The sequence below is a fragment of the Trachinotus anak genome, unplaced genomic scaffold (assembly GCF_046630095.1).
Source record: "Trachinotus anak isolate AG129_WGS33_773 ecotype Australia unplaced genomic scaffold, CSIRO_AGI_Tana_v1 ptg000002l, whole genome shotgun sequence".
NCBI lineage: Eukaryota > Metazoa > Chordata > Actinopteri > Carangiformes > Carangidae > Trachinotus > Trachinotus anak.
The window spans coordinates 5,905,454-5,926,764 of record NW_027273853.1 but is presented as its reverse complement, the minus strand read 5'-3'; the positions used below and the strand labels follow the sequence as shown (position 1 = coordinate 5,926,764).

The 21,311-nt window shown below is 40.7% G+C and overlaps 1 protein-coding gene across 1 annotated transcript; it reads right to left on the bottom strand.

Annotated features, from left to right (window-relative positions):
• Positions 1 to 939: 939 nt before the first annotated feature.
• Positions 940 to 20,747, bottom strand: snx33 (sorting nexin 33). The gene is made up of 2 exons (XM_071492740.1): positions 18,361 to 20,747; positions 940 to 4,204 (listed from the first exon to the last, which is right to left on the bottom strand). Exons 1-2 carry the CDS (start codon positions 19,790 to 19,792, stop codon positions 3,951 to 3,953), a joined length of 1,686 nt encoding a protein of 561 aa, XP_071348841.1. The 5' UTR covers positions 19,793 to 20,747; the 3' UTR covers positions 940 to 3,950.
• Positions 20,748 to 21,311: the final 564 nt, after the last annotated feature.

Genomic DNA, 21,311 nt, shown 5'->3' with positions numbered 1-21,311 from the left:
CATTTGAACATATTGTACTGGGCTACAATTTGACCTTCATCAGCTGTGTCCAAGAATAAACCAAGCAAGAGCATTTCACTCACGGTGAACGTCATCAAAAAAAGTAAAAAGGAAGTTAAAAAAGCTCTCCATGATGTTATTGCTAAATGTTAATTGTTAAGGTTTTTCCGCCAGATTCATACAGCGTAGAGTTTGGCCTTTAAACAAAGGTGATTGACATATGCTGTTTCATTAGTTTGAATAACTACACATGAAGAGGAAAAAAGATGAAAAAGGACAAAGAGTCTACAGCCATGCTAGCAGCTCTGTGAAGCTCTACTTTCACTCGTTCCCATCATCTCAGTCTTTGGTGTAAGGGGATCAGCCGTGCTGTCTTGGGTCTAGAACATCTTCTCTTTTTTTATCGTGAAGTTCTGATAAGTTTCTGATCTTAAAAGATAAGATAAAATCCATCAGAATGATTACTCATCCCAACATTGTAAGTTATCTTCACAGACTTCTGGCAGAATGTGCACACATTTCTTTGTTTTTCATTAATTATGTAATTACATCACTGTGTCAGTGTGTTTACGTGAACAAAGAAATGTGTATAACAGCTCCTGCCTGTCCTTGTTTTGGTTATATTCTGAACAAACTGTTTGTGTGTGTCATTACATCCTGTTCACAAATGCCGTGACGTACTGAGTATGGATAGAAAAAAACAGTAAAATGTGATGATAAGAGTGTTTTGACTTAAGACAAAGACTCAATGGATAAAATGGATGAATGCCTCAGTTCCACAGTTACATATCAGTGTCTGGGCTTGTATGGATTATTGTAAATACTTGAATAGTCCACATATTCAAGGAAAGCAAATTCACTTTGCTGTGTATCCACTGGTTTTTAAATGATTTTTGATCGATATGTCAAACCCACAAAGATGACAAAGACAAAGAGAAATCACCATCATTACTTTTATTAAGATTTTTAGGTCCCCTTCCCTTACATCAAGTGACAAATTACTAACTGAAAATCACCATCCATTACTTCAGAGACTGAAACTAAAACATAGAGCTCCTGCAATTCACCAGGTCACACATCCATGTTAAGAAACAGTCACCTGTGTGAAATGCCTGGCATTTAACTTATCATGCAGCTTTGGAACATGAGAGGCAAGTGTCATTATGAAACCTGGCTGGGGAATGTTTTTTTTCTGTTCACAGTTTCCAGATTCAATTACAAAACCAGAGAACAAATTTAATTCCACTACACCAGAGTTAAAAAAAAAAAAAAAAAAAAAAAGGAAGAAAAATCTGACTTCTTTGGTCTTGGAGAAACTGAGATGAGTGCAAATGCTGACCGAAAAAAAAAAATAATGCTGACGTATGAAAAGCAGAGGTTTGTTCAAAAATAAACAAACATAAACAACAGCATTTAGACAGCAAAGAGTTAAAGGCTGCAGATGTGGACTGAGCAGCACCAGTCACTGAGACAATGCTCATATCTGAGTCATGCACAAACACACACACACACATCCAGAGACCCTTTGTTTACTGAGAAACCTGCACTCTGAATCAGCACTTCTTTGTAATAGAAGAACCATGATGAACTTCAAACTCTGAAACCCAAAAACACCAGGAAGATTTTTCATAAAATTAATTTTCAATTCACTTTCATCCATACCCAAACACACCACTGATCAACCCCCTCTTCCATCAAAATGAACAATCAGTGCCTCACCACTGACACATAAACACTGGAAGTTGCTTGAGGAAAAGCACGTCCAGCTCATGAATACATTCCCTACACTTCTTGAGGTAATGCATATATTTGCAACGCAGACTCCACATACACCTCAAAGGTCAACTCGACGCTAAAGATAGTCCCGTCTACACCACAAGTTTCCATGAAAATGTTTCTCTTGTTAAACGGGATGAGTAATGTTACTGGAACAACTCTTATTTAGTAGTGAACTCTCACTCAGACAGAGAAGAGTGGGACTCAGTCAGTCAGGCATATCTCAGCTGATGTGAGAAAATGAGCAGACAAACTGATAAAATGTAAAACTAAATATAGAAAGTGACACATCTACATGAAATGAAAGCAATATGGAAAATTGATTATCATTAAAGGACTAGTTCAACATGAGTTAAAGGAAAAGACCGATACCACTCATCTGTTCAGGATAAATTGAAGGGTCTTGGCTTAGCTTAGCATAAAAAGGGGGAAACAGCTTGGCTACACCCAAAGGTAACAAAAGACTAAGTGTAAGAATGACAAGTTGTGGTTTCACAACTTGAACAGGTTATTTCTTGAACGGGTGCAGTGACACAGCCCCCTGCAAAACCACATACTGACAGTCCCACACCTCGGTTTCTGTACAGATTAAACGGATGAGGGATAGCAGGTTAATCCGCGAGCTTTAGAGGTGCCGGTATGTGTTGTTTTGTTATGTTTAAACAGAGTAAGATCAGCTGTTCCCCCCTCTTTCCATTCTTCATGCTAAGCTAACCATAAATTAGCTGTAGCTTCATATTTAACAGACAGACATGAGAGTGATATCGCTTTCACTAACTTTCTGCAAAAAAGCAAATCTGTCTTTGTTACTATGGCTAGATCATAGACATAATCTGAATAATATAATTTAATTTAATTTGTGCATTAAATGTGGTTTTAAAATTCTAGACAATGAACAAATCATTCAGTTTTTTTTTAACCTAGAATACATGAAAACACAAAGCTCTGGTAATATGTTAATTAGTTTTTATGTCAATTAAATGATCTAATACAAACACTTAAATGACAAACTGATACTCTGCCTCACACAACCAGTTAATAAACTTAAAATATCTGACTATTTTTCATACTAAAGGGTTATTAAGATGACAGAATTGTTTTTCATCACGCCAAATGGAATTGATCAGCACAGTTGTTGACTCATTTCATTCACTCGCCTTCACATAAACACACCCACACACACTACGACCCACCAGTATAAAAAACATGTGCAAACTTGTTTCTAAACACAAAACTTATTCCAACATTTCACCTGATAAAACACACAAGCCATGCTACAGACAGACGGTCCATTTACAAATACTCCATCAGAATGCCTCAGATCCTTAAAGGCACTTACTTCATGAAAAAAGTAAGAAAATTAAACAAAATGACCTGGTGTCATTAACATGCTGCAAGGTTTAGACAGGCGTCTGTGGCTTGTATTAAAAGATAACATGAGCAAAGTAAGTGAAACAAAGCAGTGAACACCTGAGCAAGTTGAGCCCTTAACATGAACCGGAGGAGGTGATGGTGAAATTCCCCTTTACCATATCATACAGTTGTTTGGACAAAAATACTTTTTTTTTGTTTTTTGTTTTTTTTTTTTTGCTTTTTGATAAAAGTGACTTTTATAAAATTCTAAAATACTGAATTTATATGGAATGCTTATCTATTGTGATTTCATTTTTTTTTTTTTTTTTTACATACTGGAAGTAACTTGAATCAGTTCCTGGAGAAGCCAAAGTGCAAGATGTTGGAGAGAAGGGGATAATTTCAAAATAAAACCCGTTTCATGGCTTTAATGTGTTACACTATGGAACAATCAACTATAGATCCACTATGAATTTGAAACCTATATTCTTATTTTAATGTTACAAACACCTTAAATTATGTAAAATAAACAATAAGCTATGACATTGCCTATGTGATGTGTGTTTCAGAAAAAAAGGTACAGTAGGTCTTTAAAAACACAAAACAAAAATATGACTTTGAATCCATCAAGGTGACAGAATGACTGGCTTTGTATGTCTTTGCTTCCAGTAACTACTGCTTCATTTATGTGTGAGTCTTTTCGAACTGAACCAAATACGACTGACACAAAATGCCTTGATAAAAGAGTCGAGACTTTGATCTCCTTTCCTTCCCCTCTGTGTGTTTTTTGGCATCTTGAACTGGGCAGCGGTTTGGTGCCTTTACAGACAGTCGTACATGCGCAGGGTGCGCTCTAGTTGCTGAACAACGCGTTGGTAAAAGGCTATCTGCTCCCTGAGGTAGGCCTGCATCATGTCTTTGAAGTCCACCTCTCGCTGCTGATGGAAGTGGCTCATCTCTGCCTGGAGGGCAAACCCAACTGTCCGGCAGCGTTTCCTAATGCCGTCTGCCTCATCCTGGTCCATCTTCCCTTCGTCACTCATCCGCTGGCTCTCCTTCACCTTGGCAAAGGCACCTGGGTTCAGAAAAAAACTATTTCAAAAACTGTAAACACAAAGCAGCAATGTCATTTTATACTAAAATGTGTTGCACAAACTTAGACTGACCAAACTGAACACTCGTTAAAGGGCCAGTTCACCTTAATGACAAAAACAAAAAAAAAACACACATATTATCATTATCTCTGTGGTATGTGGTAACACAGATTGTTTCAGTTTAACTTGCACAGTTTTTCAGATCTCCATCTGAGGTCTCAGCCTCCAACCAATTACAACAAAAATCTTTTATCACTTACACGTAATGGTATCGGGCCAGGCAGACAGTTTGGGTTTTATTTCACAGCTTGTGGCATATTTCTGCCTCCAACCCAGTGCAGTGCAGGTGAATTTTGTTTGTGCTGCTCACTACAATGAAAAACTACATTTAATGTGTCTTTACAGGGACATTATGTACTGGATGCTCTGGATAATTCACAGATCAAACTGTAAATAGATGAAGTGTACAAGGGTTTTTTTCCTGAGCAACACGGACAGTTTTCTTGCTGCTGAATTAGTTAAATGTTATTTTTTATGTAGTGGGCACCATAAACAAATTCCCAAGCACCTGCATTGTTTTGGGGAAAAAGACATGAATCAAAAAGAGACAGATGAAGTGGACAAATAAAACCAAAACTATCTGAATAATGGCTGGTGGTGAATAAGCAATTATGTTTTTATGTAATTTGGTGAAATGGACCCTTTAATGTCACTGTCAACTCATTAACTATTTTAAGACGATGTAAAAACTCAAGAGTACATCCTAGTAAAATGCCTGGGATGATAATTAGCGTATAGACTCAAAGAAAAGCTGTAAAATGTGCCTGTGAAAACCCTAAAACAAAAGTTGGTATAAAAGTTAAATATAGTCTAAAACAACAGTCTCAGGTTTTTATTGCTTTTTGGGTGGGTCTTTATCACAGTATGATATGTGATATGAAAAAAAAACACAGTAGCGTAATGCCAATATCCTCTCATTGGAGCGCCGCATTAACAACCAACGTCGTAACTTTTCCCCCAGAAACTAACTACTGTAAAGCTGTACACTTTATAGGTAGAGCAGGCAACAGGCCACACAATTACTTTTTGTTTCACTGCATACCAAACGTCTAGTTTCACTGAGATGGGGACAAGTTGTAACCACATTCACCCAGACTGCCATGACGTCATTTTCCAAGTGCAGAGCATAGCACGGTATGTCGCCGCATCGCATTTCCCATCAGATTAGTGAGTCTGTCTCAGTTTCATGCAAACTGAGCTCAAAACCAGGAAATGCACAGATTCCAGTCAGACATTGTGCTGACAATCTAGCTAGCAGGACTAGTTTGGACAGGCTGGTTGATCTGTCTTTAATGCATCTGCCGCAGCGTACAGGCCTTATCCGTTAGCTGTATCTGTGGGTTCGTGCCGCCCTCAGTTTTGTATGGAATTACTGGCAGAAGTGTGGGAAAGCATGAACAGCACTTCCAATCCATTCCAGAGGAGAGGCGTGTGGACTACAGTCTGTGGCGCTGACCTACATTCATGTATTCTGTTTTCCACATGAGAGGAGAATATGCATCACCAGATAGCATGTCTGTGGAACATAAAGGAAAGTGCTCATGGTTGTATGCATGTGTATGGAGAGGGGGAATAATTGGGGGCGGGAGGGTCCACCATTTTTGGATCTGCAAAGATAGCTTGCAGAGCTCGTCTTTGCAGCCAAATGTGACACCAAATTATACGATTAAAGCCACAAAATGCAAGTTTCAACATAATAAACTGTGGCAATAAAAAGCACAGCTGTTTAAGTTTCCCGCTCTTCTAAAAACAGCTCCATCCTTAAAATCTTTGGTTCAGCTGATGCAAAATCTCATCGCAATGAAAATCTGCTTTCTAACTTTCCTACTATTCAACAAACCAGTCCCTCTGCCGAACTATAGGCTGTCTACCCTTTTTTTCTTTGAGTTTAAAAATGGTCTATGATACATGGCCAGTGGGCTGGAAAGTCACCAGATTTGTTTATCTTCCCCAACCAGACCGGCTACCGCATGTTTTATGGCTCACATGTGAGAGCTTCATGGGTCTGTGCTGGGTAGATATTAGTGCTCTACAAGGGATTAAGAAGTAGGTAGGAGAGGAGAGGAGAGGAGAGGAGAGGAGAGGAGAGGAGAGGAGAGGAGAGGAGAATCAACACTTTCTGAGGCAAAGAGCTTCCTGTGTATCCTCTGTAGTTTGCAGTAATGACAGTGTTGCCATAGATTTGATGGTGCTGACTGAAACTCCTCCAACAAGGATTTAACAGCCTCCTGTGAGCACAGCCCACTGTTGCAACAGCCCTAGTTTTAGTTTTTAAGTGTGTAGCGTTTCCCACCAGCCTGCAATCAGATATTTGACTTTGAGGGACCTGAATTCAGAGCTGAATTCAGAGCTTTTTGTTGTCTTTTGACCACCTACATCATACATATTGTATATGTAAATGTGTGAGTATGAGATAAGAGAAAAAGAATGAGGACAGTCAAGATTAACTATGACTGCAACCCTCTGGTCAAATGAACTCTGCTCAAGAGCATCTGCTAAATTCCCCATTCCCACAGACCTCCCTGGGCCAGAGGTCAGTGCAGGACAAATTCAGGATGTGCGGCACTTCTTCTCTGACGCTACATCTATCTTCTCTCTGTTTGGAGGTCTGGAACAGGACGGAAGTCCCTCTTTAAGATACTTGTGTTTGTTTACAGCATGTGCTGCTTTATGTACTTGGATTTATGTATGTGGTGTTGATGGCCTTTCCCAGTTCCCTTTAAGCAAAGCCAGCGTTCTTTTTCTCCACAGACTGCAGATTCTTTTAAGATCCAAAAATTAGCACACAGCTGTTTTAGGACAAGTGGGTCTAATTTTAATTCATTCTCATCTGGGACCATGGTTTCCAGTCGCAGTTTATTAAATCACTCCTCTTGTTCAATCCTAAAATGAAGGTATCCTTCAACTCGAGTTGAGATTAGATTGTATACATCTGTTGACCCCTACGATGTGTGGGCAGTCTATCAAAATAACATGGGCTGATAGGTGGACTGCTCATCTCAGAATGTCTTGAAGTCATATGGTAGCAAAATGAAACTTCTGGCCTAACATATACCTGGGTCCTCGGCTCAGTCTGGCCCATGTACTTCCACATCTGGCCAGATTCTGGCTGTTATCCTCCAGTGTTGGCTGACAGATAAAAGATTTTCTGTGTGTGCACCAGAATAGGTCTAGATGTGGAAGTAGCATCTGACAATCATGCTGTATATAGTCCAGATTCGGGTCATGGAACCGGGAATATACTGGGCCAGAAGAAAACAAGCATGTGACCCAATTATGGGCCTGATTTATTTTGCTGTGACTTCATTTGTCAGGGTAACTAGTAGCTGAGAGCTGAAAAAAATATCAACTTGGATCTTATAATACTGCAACCCACGGTTATGTTGAGCTGAGACAGTTTATTTTTCTTAGAAAGTAATTAGGCTTTTTAACTTCTTCTGGCAATAATGATTTCCAAAACAAAGACATTAGGTAACTGTTGTTTGGGATGAACTAAAATGACTCCATCTTTACAAATCAAGATATAACCTTTGAAAAATGTTCCCTTTCGAGGTTAAGTTGAATAAAATCCCCAATTATGAAAAAGATTGCTTATTGCCTCACAGTCCTCTTGAGGTGACTGGGTTTGTGTGTCTGTGAGGAGTGAAATAGTGCTGGGCTAATATGTGAAAGCATAGCCACTAGTATGTTATGACTTCACTGCTGCTGTGCAAACCACAAAACACCCCCATTTTTCCTTCAAAACTTGGACCTGGGCTAAATTTCTCTCTTGCAAAGTCAAAGGGGAAAATATTTGGCTTGTTATAGAATGAAGTTTTCATTAAATCCAAGACAATATGCAACAGTTTGGAAAACCAACTTTCTGAAACAGCCATTAGTCATGTGCATTACAATGCTGGAATACAGTCTGGGTGAAGTCTGAAAACCTTAAACTAGTTTAATGTTCAAATACTGACAAGAAAACTTGGTGTAATAATCCTTTTTGAATTTGCGTAATCAGAGTGACTCATTGATGTACTGTAAAATAAATCTGGGAATCTGGTTAAAGACTTCAAACAGGAAGAAATAATGTGACTCAGCAAGATTAGCGGCTGTTATTCACATCGGACAGACTAGTAAACAGAAACATTTTCCAACTGAGGACAAATGGAGCTTGTCACCACGAAACACTGACCATTGATAGACGGCAGTGAGTGTGTGCTTGAGTGTGTGTGGACGAGCTGACGTCTGTGTCAAGCACCGCAGTGAACTGATGCGATATTTGTTCTTTGTTGGTCTCTGAAAAATGTGAATGAAAACAGGAAAAAAATGTTCAAGTGTTAAAATGCTGCATCATATGTTAGAGAAGATGTTTTCTTCACTGAGGTCTTCAGGCCCAAAATGGCAAACAAATATTAATCTGCACATCAACACACAGTAGTTACCAGTCGGTGAACAAGCTAGCAAGCCAAACATGCTAGCACTAGCCTATTTTCTCTGACATGTTATTCTTACAACTGTACATCCCTTCATCCAGTCAAGAGTTAATGAAAAGGGGAAAAGTTTTCCACATCAGCTCGCTTGCTAACCGTCAGTTAATTTGCATTGTCAGTTCGGCTTATTTAGCTCACTTGCTAATGGGATAATGGGATAAGCTCACTGTTTATTGTCCCATTTAAAAGACAAGTTAACTCCTGTCTCATAACTGTTGTCTGCAAATCATTCCTCGTTTGTGGAGGAGTTTATAGACAAATGAAGCTTAAATATAAGTGAATGGGGCTAACACAGCTAATTAGCTACTATAGCTTCCTCCATTTTGGACTCTCCGGGTTCCTGTACTTTTAACAGGCAGCACTGTCAAGACCAAATCATATTTCACAAGTCAAGGCTAAATTCTTGTGAACTTTGATATTTTGAACCTTCTTTTTACCTCTGCCCTGTCAGTGAATTGAGGCCCACTGAAAGGTGAAATTGATTTTGCTGCTACATTTTGACATCTTAAATGCTGGTGAGATGTTGCCTTTGGTCTACAATGACCAGGCAGATGAAGCCTAGGTTTGTACTGACATTTAAGTTTAATGGAGGTGTAGAGAGTAATGGAGAAAAGGAAAGGAAAAAGCAGGCATCAGAGCTGAAAATACAGAGGAGGGGGAAGCTTTAGAGAGAAGAGAAGAGAAGAGAAGAGAAGAGAAGAGAAGAGAAGAGAAGAGAAGAGAAGAGAAGAGAAGAGAAGAGAGAAAAACACAGCTTGCAAGAATGCATGACAGGGTCAAAAGGACTTTGCAATATCTGCCAGTGTTTAAAGTGGGCCTTAAAAGCCCCAAGGATACACAAACATGAAAAAACCCACTGCTGAGTAAGCTAACAGTAATAATGTTTACAGCAGCCAATCAGATACACAGATAGAAACAGAGCTGAAGTTTATGTCCCGAGCTGGAATGTCCTCACAGGCAATTTTTGCCATATCAAATATCCTTTGTGCATTTTTCCTTCAAGGATCATTTTAACTCTTTTATTTTTAATGACTTCAGGGATGAGGAATGTTCAAAACAGAACCACCCCATCCAGCCTGCATGGGGAATTAGTTACCAGAAATGTTCAATCTGTGATCAGGCAACTTCCTCCGCACGCTCCATCCGACTTTGTGCTCATCCACCACTTTTTTGACCATGGCTGCGACTGTTACACTCACAGAAATAAGACATAAAGCGTGTAATAGCTCCAAACCTCAAACTGAATCTCTTAATTGAAGCCATGCAAAGGGATGTTCGACAGATGTTCTTTTATTATGTGTATAAAGAATATGGTCTAAAAACATTATATACTTTGCGTTTACACAAATGGTGTTATAAATCCACACTTGTGTCAGACATGTTGCATTCATGATGTATTTGTTTATCGACTGCGATTTGCTCAGCGCTGATCTTGAGGGGACGTGTAATTCATTACCACTCCAAATAGCCCTGTGTTTATCTCGCAGGGTTTTATTTCATCTGTTTTCAGCTCAGGTTTCCTACATTTGTATGAAAAAAAGGGTGTTGTCATAGTTAAATAAAAAGTTGGACTGGATATGGATAAAAATATTTGGGATTTCCAGCTGTCATTCGAAACAAAGTGATCCACTTTATTATGAGTTTAGAGTTGGCTTTTTAAACTTAAGCAAAGGCTAAAACATTTAGAAAAATCTGTTATGTCATCACACAAAGTTAAACAAATGATCATAATCCTTAGTGAAGCTTATTATTATGTTTTTACACTTGGAAGTCTTCAACAAGAGTTGTGGTGTCCTGAAATCCCTCCGGGTCAAGGCTTTCTGCTCTGTGTCTAACATTACATTCCTAACAGTGTTACATAACAGTGACAGATCTTTTGTTATTGAACAGACACATTATTTTCTCAGTGTTTGACCTGTAACATTTGTCTAATGAGAAGTGTTGCAATGGCTTATGAGAAGATGTTACTGTGATAAATCAGATTTTTTTAAGATGAATTTTGCGCTGCTAACAAAGCTCTCCTCTGGGGGATGGCATCTCCACGCCAACCACCAGCATCATGTCAGTGTTGCCATGACAGCAGGTACAACTAGTAAACACACAGAGGCTTTCAGTTAAAGCTCTATTCCCCTCAGGGAGAGACAGAGAAACAAAGAAGACAAAGTTTTAGTTTGGGGCTGCTTTAGTTGCAGTGAATGTAGAAATGTTAATATCTCAATGGACAGAGCCAAAACTTTAAAAATGTATCTGGTGAACCTGACTCCAAAGAATGAGCCGATCTAAACAGGAACAAATACACATGGCAATCACTTCTATTTTCCAGTCCTTCATGACAATACAAGCACTTGGAGAGTCAAGCAAAGATGCTATCCATTCATACATTTTTCATACAATTTTCTAGCCTATCCCAGCTCACACAGGAGAGGTTACCCATCTATCACAGGACAGGAACCTATAGACAAACACATTCACACATACAAGCAATTCAAGGTTTCTAATGAACCTAGCCTGCATGTCTCTGGACTATACAGAGGAGGAAACCCACGCAGACAGAGAAAGAAAATTCAAAGTACTCCCAGAAAACCTCACAGCTGGACTGTTCGGCTCCAGCTGTGAGAGCACAAACCATTGAGCAGCCATGTCATACTTTCAGACTGGCTTTCAGGCTAAAAATAGGAATACATTTATGCAGCATTCAGTGAGTTTTGTTGGCATTTGGGAGCAGCAGAGCAAGCTGAAAACACAAAATAATGTCACATTAAAAAGTCATTATGGTCACTAGAAGTGACCCTTTTCACATTACACACACTCATTTAACCCATTGTTAATATAGAAATACTAATCATGCTGTGGCTTTACTGTGGTATTGGTGAGATGCGGAAATACTCTTCAGGAAGTCTACGCATCCGAGTTTAAAGGCACCCAAAAACACAGCACAATGATTTGTAACACTGAGAAAGGCTTTTAGAAATTTAAAGTTATCACCTTGACAATCTTTTTATTCCCTGTCTTCATAATATTCAGTAGTCACGTTGCAAAGTAATCTACCAGGAATGTGCCCCCACTCATGCTTGATTAGCCAGGTTCAACTTGGCTAAGCTCATTTGGAGTTGGCCAAGGGGAACTTGTTGAAACTCGGTCATTTGGATAACACTGGCACCTTGACAGTGTTGTTGATCAGTGTGCCAATGCAGTAATCTCATTGAAATGAATGGGGACAAGGTCTTTATAGCTGAAGACTGATTCAGTATTCCTGGTTTGAACCTGAGAAATCAGCTAGGCCAGACACAAAGTCAGAGAGGTGTTCAACTCTATTGTAACTGAGGTCATAGTAAGTGGTGGTGGTTTTGTATTAAACTGCATTGTGCACTGAATATTAAAAACATTATTAGCTGGATTAGCTGTGTCATGATTTTTAATTCTATTTGCTAGCCTTCTCTTTACTTTACTTCATTTCTTCTTCAGTTTAATGCCACAAAATATGTGGGTTTCTTTTTTTTTGTTTGTTTTTTTTTTTTTTTGAGAGAAGGATGGAGGCAGTGGTGGTACAAAAAAAAAAAAAAAACGAGTTCTTGGAGACATCTGTAATCTCCTTCAGTGTGAAACAGCAGTGCACTGGGCCAACACAGATAGGAATGCAGAAGCATGTGGATAGACAGTGTGTGTGTGTGTGTGTGTGTGTGTGTGTGTGTGTGTGTGTGTGTGTGTGTGTGTGTGTGAAGACGAGGGCTGAGCCTTTGTCAAGATTTATGAGTAGGCAAACATTTGCTCTCCAAAGTCACCACTGTCAGTCAGCGGAGGGGACCGGAGCCAACAAAATAATATACAATCAACATTTAAGAGGCGCCATAACTGCATGCTCCTGAAACCCAGAGCAGGCTTTCATTAGCCTGGTTCCACAGAGTGCAGCCTGTGTACCTGCTGACAATGTGGTATTTTCTCATGTTGTAACCCATGTATGGAATGCTAATCTGTACCATGTTTGTCAGATCATATAAACACGCCATGGTTCATGCCAGCTCCTTATTAAATGAGATTGAGAACTGTTCAGACAAAACACAAATATACAACAAATCTCTGTGGCATTGGTGCAGATAAAAGGGGCCTTTTGCACCCAAACGTTTCCTCAGAACTGGCAACAAAACATCTTCTCCTTCACACTGATAGAGCCTACATGTGGTTTTGTAATGTGCTGCCATATGGAGGACAACTAACCTCTTGTCCAGATTAAAAGTCTGGCTGGCGTGCTGGAGGCGTCCCAAGGGAGCTAGCTCATTCTCAAACTGAATAATGCTCTGCTCTGATGTGGATCACAGGTTTTATCCCACTATCAGAAACAGCTACAGGCACGTAAAGACAAGCACAGCACTTTCTACAGAGGCTTTCTACAGAAAATGAATCACGCCAAAATGAAAACAGCTAAAGTCTCACTGATAGCCTTCTCACTGATTACCACAGAACATTTTCTCACTTTTCATTTGTAATCTTATACTTCAGGATTTTAAACTGCAATTATTCCAGTGTGGCCTTTTCTAGCTAACCCACAACTTCAAAGTTCATTTTAATGAAGAAATTCATCATTGTTTTGGTTTGTCCACAAGAATTTAGCAATCACTGTTGCCTTGCTTTCCTCAACATGTCACACTGGGCGCACAGGTGATGCAGATCCAGACCTCATGCAGAGCCAACGCCTCAGATTTCATGTTACAAAAGTGATCAGACCAGATCAGACTGATACCTAGACCAGGGGGCGGTTCAGTTTCACTGTACTGTGTTCCCTTTTGTGGTTGTGCAAAGCTTCAAGAGCTGGTTTGTTCTCAGATTAGCGCCTCAGCTGTTGTCAGGTACAAAATCTACAGATCGTGTTATCTGCTTTAATCTCACAAACACCAGTTATGGTTGCTGTCATTTACTATTTAGGTCCAGATTTAGTCCAAACTGATACCAGGCCAGCGCAGCTCCATTTACGAGTAAGAAAAGTAACTCAAAATAAGCACTATTGATTCAACAGGGGACAGTGCAGTAAATTCCAGAGACCAGGATAACCAACAAACAAGTAATTGTAACAGGCAGTGCGATTGTTGCCAGCAGTGCTTACATCTGCCTTTCACACAAAAGCCTCAGAGGGCCTTTATTCTATCACAGTGCAACATAGTTAACCCTTCAGATCAAGACCTTCAATTGTATTCAAATGAGATCAAAGTCTAACTATGGGATTAGCTTTGGCAGAATTTCAAAGTGCTGCAGTGCACTGTTTGGAGTCCAAGCCCCTGGACCAGACTGGATTTACTTTCTCTGTTATTGAAGCCAGGGCAGCCCAGACAGACAATTCTGATATGGATGTCTTTAGGGGGAGGCAGGAGGGAAAAAGATGAAACGAAGCAGACAGACGTGAAGAGTCTATGACAAAGCTGAGGTGAAGCTTTTGTGACAGACTGATCTGCAGATTGAGAAACAGCAGAGACCAGAATAGAGTATCTGTTGAGTAAAAGCCAAAACGGGACAGAGGAAAATGGGGGTATAAGATTTACTGAGCACACCCTGACATTTTTCTGACATTACACAAAACCTTCTCCTCCCTACACCCGTTTTATCAAGGCCACATGCAGTCGCTGCCCACCACCACATCTCAAAGACAGCTAACATTCCTGCAGATCACATGCGCACCAGGAACACAGTTAAAAAACAGCTTCCATAGACCTCAGTGAAGGGGAGAGTCAAACAGGAAAAAAGCAGTGCGGGGATGAAGAGGAGGAGGAGCGCACCGGAAAAGGTTGACCTCAGTTCTGTGTGTTCTGAGTGTTGCCACAGCTGTATCTGGTTCAGCAGAACACAAGTCACATCAAGGAGAGTTATCTGGACCGGCAGGGAAGACTCAGCAGTGGGAAACGGACTCTATCTGAACAAAAACACTGCTGCACAACCTCCTCATGAAAAGCAAATATAAACAGCCTGGCACATAACCATTTTTAAAATATCTAATTGCCATTTGTTCACTTCATTTTTGCTATAACTTAAATAAAAAAACGTATAATGCGTTAATTACAGCGCTTTAGAGGTGCTGGTGGGATTTATGCTAAGCTAAGCTAACTGTCTCTTAGCTGCAGGTTCATATTTACCATACACATGTGAAAATGTCATCTGTGATCATCTCATCTGACTCTCTACAAGAGACTGAATGAATGTATTTCCCAAAATGCTGAGTTATTTCTTCAACAAAACAAGCAAAACCTCTCAGATGCTAAATTTTGTCTATGCACAAACAGCCACATGAAAACTCTACCCAAATAAAAAAAATCTAAACCCAGCAAAAAAAAAAAAAAAAAAACATTAAATAAAGAACAACTTAATTATAGAATAAGCAAACAAAGCAACAAATCTGACAAGGAATTTGATGCCAACTTTCAGTAATACAATATTCAGTCTTCATTACTAAGGAAACATTTCAGTCAGAAAATCAAAACCACAGAAAATCTAAAGAATGGCCTCTGATGCCAACCTTTAAAACAAATATTTGATACATAGTCTTGCTCTTGACAAATATATAGAAAGCCTCAAACAGAGCATAGCTAAGCTGCAAAAGTATATTAACACCATTTGCTATAAGATAACCAAGGTTTTTCAAGAAATATTATTTGATGTTACAGATAATCCCCCTGTAATTTGGTTGTGGTGCTAATAAAAATGCCAAACATGATTGCTTTGCTTTGATTTGCTTTCCCTTTCCCCCTTTACCTCCGAGCTTTGGGTGTACCTTTCTGATAAACACTGTACAGTGTTTCTGCAAGTCAGCTTGTGATGACTAACATTAGCTAACATGAGCCACCAATAAATCTTGACTTAACTATGTAGCCGAGCAAATATTTTGACTTCATGTGCCGAGGTTTTAAGATGTTCCCCTCAGTCATCCCAGTATAATGAAGGTGAATGGATTTTCCTCTGTGGCGCTCCAAGCATTTAAATATTCAGTCTCTGTGGCGGATATCTCAAAAGCTCTGCATGTGAAACTGGATCTTTATACGAGACCTGACACTGTCAGGATTGATTAAAAATATTCATATTTCATGATATGGGTGGACTGACCCTTTAATATCACTCAGATGGCTTTGTTTATCTCATTTATTCCTGGGTGGAGTGCCCAAGTGTAACTAGCTGAACCGTATCACAAATGAACTCTGTGATAATGAGCGCCAGCTGCTTGAAGGAGATAGCAACATTCACCAGCAGCGTTAGTCTTCCCTGGTAGCAGCCCTTTCCTTCCTCCTGAACTAACTCCTATCAGCTGATATGGTTACTTGTTTGAGAGCTGTTTGAGAGTCTTGGGCTAAAAATCTAACAAGGTTAACAGCAAATAATGCTTGAGTTGTAGACCTGAGTGAGCAGAACTAATATGTCACCATGCACTTTATGAAAATCAGCCATAACAAACACAACTGAGCCAGAGTATTCAAATCAGGAATGTTGCCGTTACAGGACAATGGCGTGCTTTATGATTTCAGGACAGTAAGGTTAATGATTAAACATCATTATGGTAATGCAGGAGAGCAAATTAAGCCATTAATTCCATTGGTGGCACGTGTACAGAGTCTTTTTTCAGCAAATACAAGCAGTAAATGTGGAGCATGAGGTTTATGCTGTCATTCATAAATGTGACCACTGATGACTGCGAACAGGCCAAGCCACTTGCAAAGTGATGGCGGCTCTATGTTTGAATGTATGTGAGGTATGAAAGGTTTAAAGGAAGAAAAGTGGTGGTGACTGCAGGGCCCAGAGTGACCTGTATGAACTGGTGACAGTAATAATGTGTGGCATTTGAACTTTTCCTTAGGTCATAGAAACATTTGCATCTGCTGCTCTGAACAACTGCTGTCTGCTAAGTGGAAATGCTCCGGTTAGGTGTATTTTACATTTCCAGCAGCAGCTATGAGAAAATGTTTGGGCTTAATTAACAATAAAATGGGTCTTTGGCATTAGTATTGATATACATTATTTCTTGCCCACACAACCCCAACAATGATAAAGATGTCAACAAGTTGTCTCTGAGTACGACCAAGTTAAAAAACCACAGGAATGCTAGGCACAAAGGATATCACCAAACTAAATAAAAAAACTGAGATTTTAAGGATTACAGCTTTAAATCGTACTTTATATCCTTGAACTCATTGCAAATGGTATCCAGTTACATTTTGTACCCACAGAACACACTACTGAGGAAGACCAAGGTCACAATGGTCAATGCAACCTGATAACATACCAGTGGTTCTGATTGCCCAGCCCATACACCACTCCCTGCTGACGATGCTCAGGTGTCCGTGAAATCATGGCTACTGGTTGTATTATTCCACTACAACAAAGGCTGTGCTGTTTGGACTCATCAAAGTTTGAACAGAACCAAGAGGAATCTAAGCTGAACCTTCACGACAAAAGCACCTGATATTAAATGTGATGTCAATGGTGGGTTTGTTACATCACTAGTTAGGTAAATAGTTGGCTAATTTTCAGTTTCTAATGACAGCCTATGGAAACACACTTTGTATGATATCAGTAATATAAGCTTATGCAATGAAAATGTGACACCAAAGCCCCTTGATATATACACAGTTTACTTAGGATTGTACACGTGGACTTCAGAGATAATGAATAAAGTCCTCTTTGAATTGTATTTATTTATATTTTATATTTTTTCATTTAAACAAGATTTTTTTTGTGTACCTCGACGCAAGACATGAGAGATAATGAACATGTTTGCCCAGGTTGGCAAAGTCCATCATTGTCAGGAAGGTATTTGTTAGAGCAACAGAATGTGGTATCATGTATGTATGTGTGTGTTTGTGTGCATCTGAATGGGTGGGAGTCAAGGAGGTGGTTCAAATGACCTCAGATGCTGCAGGCAAATACTCCGACCTAAATATTCAGCCCAGACTGAAACATAAAACATCCTCACACTATGTTTTATTTTGGGGTTTAAATGGTGTGTGTCTGCGTGTGTGTGTGTGTGTGCGTGCGTGTGTGTGAGTCTGTAGAGAAAGGAGAGGAAGATGCTGGAGGCAAAACCTGACCTCATCTGTCATCCACAGCAAAATAAATAGCACAGATTGAGAAACAAAACATGATCACGGGCCATCAGTTTAGTCTACTCCCATTAGCAAACACTTTGTATGTTATTCCTCACTATCCCTGATGCTTTTGTGACAATTTCCAAATGTAGTGGTTGTAGGAGGCTAAAAACACCATGCAGGAAAAGCAGATACACAACTGCACTTGTTACAAAGTCATTATTGGAGGTTGTCTGAGCATTTAGGTTCGATGATAATCTGCTAATACCCTGAAGAGCCTTCTCCCTTCAACGCAGACACACCCTCTGATAAGGTCTGGTAGATATGACATGAAAAGCCCATTATGAAGTTATCATTTTGTTAATTTATACACAGGGCTGATTTGGACATTCAGTTCAAATGTGAATGAAGCTGCGGAATGAAAAATGGATGGGAGGCTGAGGATACATCCAAGTACCTGCGGTGATAATGGAGGTGATTATCATGGCGTTTGATTGCATAAGAACAGCAGAGAAAACTATCAACACTACTCAAGGGCGAGCTCATTACCTTTCTGTAGATGAATAATGTCAGGGAAGTTGGCGAGCAGGCCTTGGTAGAGCGACAGCTTGTCCAGCATTTGGAAGAGGTCGTACTTAGGTTGCTCTGCAAACATCTCTCCAATGTTCTCGTAGGTGCGGCCTGTATGGGAGATGGCGTTGTTGAGGGTATCTGAGCTGTGGGGAGGGTCCAGCATGAATGCCTGGCTGATAGACTGGAAGGCGTTTCCCAGCCGCTGGAACTCCTTCCTGAACCCGCCCAGGTGTTTACGCACCAGCTCTGAGGCAACATGTGTGAGCTGCATCACGCTGTCGTCCATTTTTTTGGCAAAGGCCTTGAAGGAGTCAACCCGCTCCTCTACATCCTGAAGGTCCTGGTGCTCGTTAGGGATTTGGAGTGTCAGCATGAAATGGGCGCCCACCATTTCGTCCTTCTCCGCCCGCCTCTTTCCCAGTTTCCACTGCTTGTCGTCAGCACACATCAGAAAGTGCTCAAAGCCTTCGTACTGGGAGAGGACTGGGTGACTGGTCATGTGGTTCATCCACAGTATCAGTCGTCTCTTACGCTTCTCGATGAAGTCTTCCTCAAATCGCCCCGTGGCCTGCTTCTCAGGCAGGTGAGGCACAGAGATCACAGTGAACTTGTGCAGTAAGCGGTTGTACAGCCAGTCAAAGTGTTTGTAACGCCTGTAGACAGGACGCCCTGTGTGGCTCGGTGTGACCCGGTACGAAATGTAGGTCTTGATGCCCTTGAACTTTGTCTGTTTTGTTGGGTCTTCAATGGAGCAGGAGAAAGGCTGTGGGTTCTCCTTCCACCCGGGCCCCAAGGGACCCATCTCAATGGTGTATGACTCAGCTATCTTTGCCATCATGGGTACATCGCCCAGAACAAACGCTTCAACCCCTGAGCGTACAAAGCTGGAAAATCGATTCAAGTTCCTGCCCACCATGCTGCCCTTCCTGGAGCTGGAGATGCTGTCCTGTCTCTCCATGTGCGGCTTGGGCCGGTAGTGCACATTGGGGTTGTTGGACAGTGGGCTCTGATGGGCATGACCATTGGCTCCCGGGCTCCTAGTGTGATCAGAATCATCCACCACTGTGGACCTGTCATCCCAGTCGTCCCAGTCATCGTCTTCATCATCATCATACGGTTGCTGCAAATGAGGAGGGGTGATTGGGTATGAGGGGAAATAGGAGGAGTCCTTTTCTAAAGAGCCTGCCGGGCTGATGGAGCAGTCAGTCACATTAGAGTTTGAGCGGGTGCGAATAATTTCCACATACGACGCTGGGAAGAGACCCCTCTCCCCTCGGCTGTTCTCCCCCTGAAACCAGCCGTCCACTGAGTTCTCATCAAAGATAACCAGTTCCTCATTCTCCTGGATGCTGATCTCCTCTTTGTTTTCACTTAGAAAGGTGTAGATGGCTTTGGCTTTCACTGACATCTTGATACTCCAGTGGGCAGTGCTAAACCAGCAAATTCTACATGCACATAGTGCCTAGATTGTATTGATGCTACTGTCTTGATGCATGCTGGGAAACATCTGACACAAGCTCACTGTACTATTAAAAGTCGTCTCACATTACATGGCAGCTGTTGGATCAGGTGTGCAACAACACAAGATGACCAATGCAAATTTAATGATCTGACACTAAAGAAGCACAGCAAAAGCAAACAGGTATGCAAAACTATTACTTCTACTCGCCGAAAAACAGTCTATAAGATGCCTACTGTGGCCACTAGCATCCTCAGCCCATTGAGGCTCCGGCTCTATTGTCTAATTATCTATTATGCTTAAAAATCTACCATTAACTTCAGGCTGTAGATGCTCTATGACGCATTAACTCCCTCATAACAGAGAGAGAGAGTCTCTACCTCATTTCGCATCACAAACTCAACAGGTTAAAAAACAAAGCTGGTTCCTCAAAGAGCTCCTCGCAGAGCATCGACGGTGGTTTTAATCCCCAGAAACTGGACTGCAGCCCCGCGTTGTTCTCTCACTGGACACTTGTTTCTCATTACGGGGCCTAGAAAAGATCCTGGATGAAAATATTTCCAAGACAGAGAGGCCCGGCGTGAAGAAAAACAGAGGGATGAGTAATGGTATCCCTGTGCATTTTGAGCCTGCTCCGCATTCCCTCAGAATCAAACTTGCTGCGTTTTCCTTGTAAACAGGTTCCTGCGCATCTTCGCTCCACTCTGTAAATGTGACTCAAAGCAGAGGCAGCCACCAAACTGTCGGCCCCTGCAGAGCCTCCGCGCACGTCCCGGGTCACGGTTGTTTCTCCGGGTTTATTCCTGTGCCCGCTGCAACAAAGTAACTCTTTCCATGACGTGAGGCTTGGACAATTGAAGGCAAGTTTGCCTTTTTTTCATCACCTCCTTTCTAGACCTCGAAGGAGGAGGAACAGGCTCAACACCGCCCCCGACAGGAGACACACAGTACCACCCACAACACAACATTAACACATTGACACATAAAGTAATAAGGCTTAAAATGATGCTGGTGACGACGCTGATCATCAAAGGATAATAATAATGACGATAATAGTTATGATGAGTTGCATCAAATCAACAGTGACTCAAACTGTGTTTTCTTTATTGGAAAAAAACACTATAAAGTTATATATTTGGTTGACAATATAAAAGTGATTTACAGGATAATAATACAAAACAGAAAAACAAAAAATGAGACTCAGAAATGTACCCAGTGTCCTCCACCTCATTTATTTAACAGTTGCAGTTACTTTTCTGACTAACTTTTTACATATATAGTATCTATGAAGTACATTTTTGGCCAATACCTTTGTATAAGAAGAATTCTGAATGCAGGACATAATTACTTGGGGGGTATTTTTACACTGTAATATTCCAAACTTCACTGAAGTAAAGGATCTGAATGTTTCTTGCACCACTGATGATCCAATATGATTAGATTTCAAATTGTTCAGACCATCTCATTA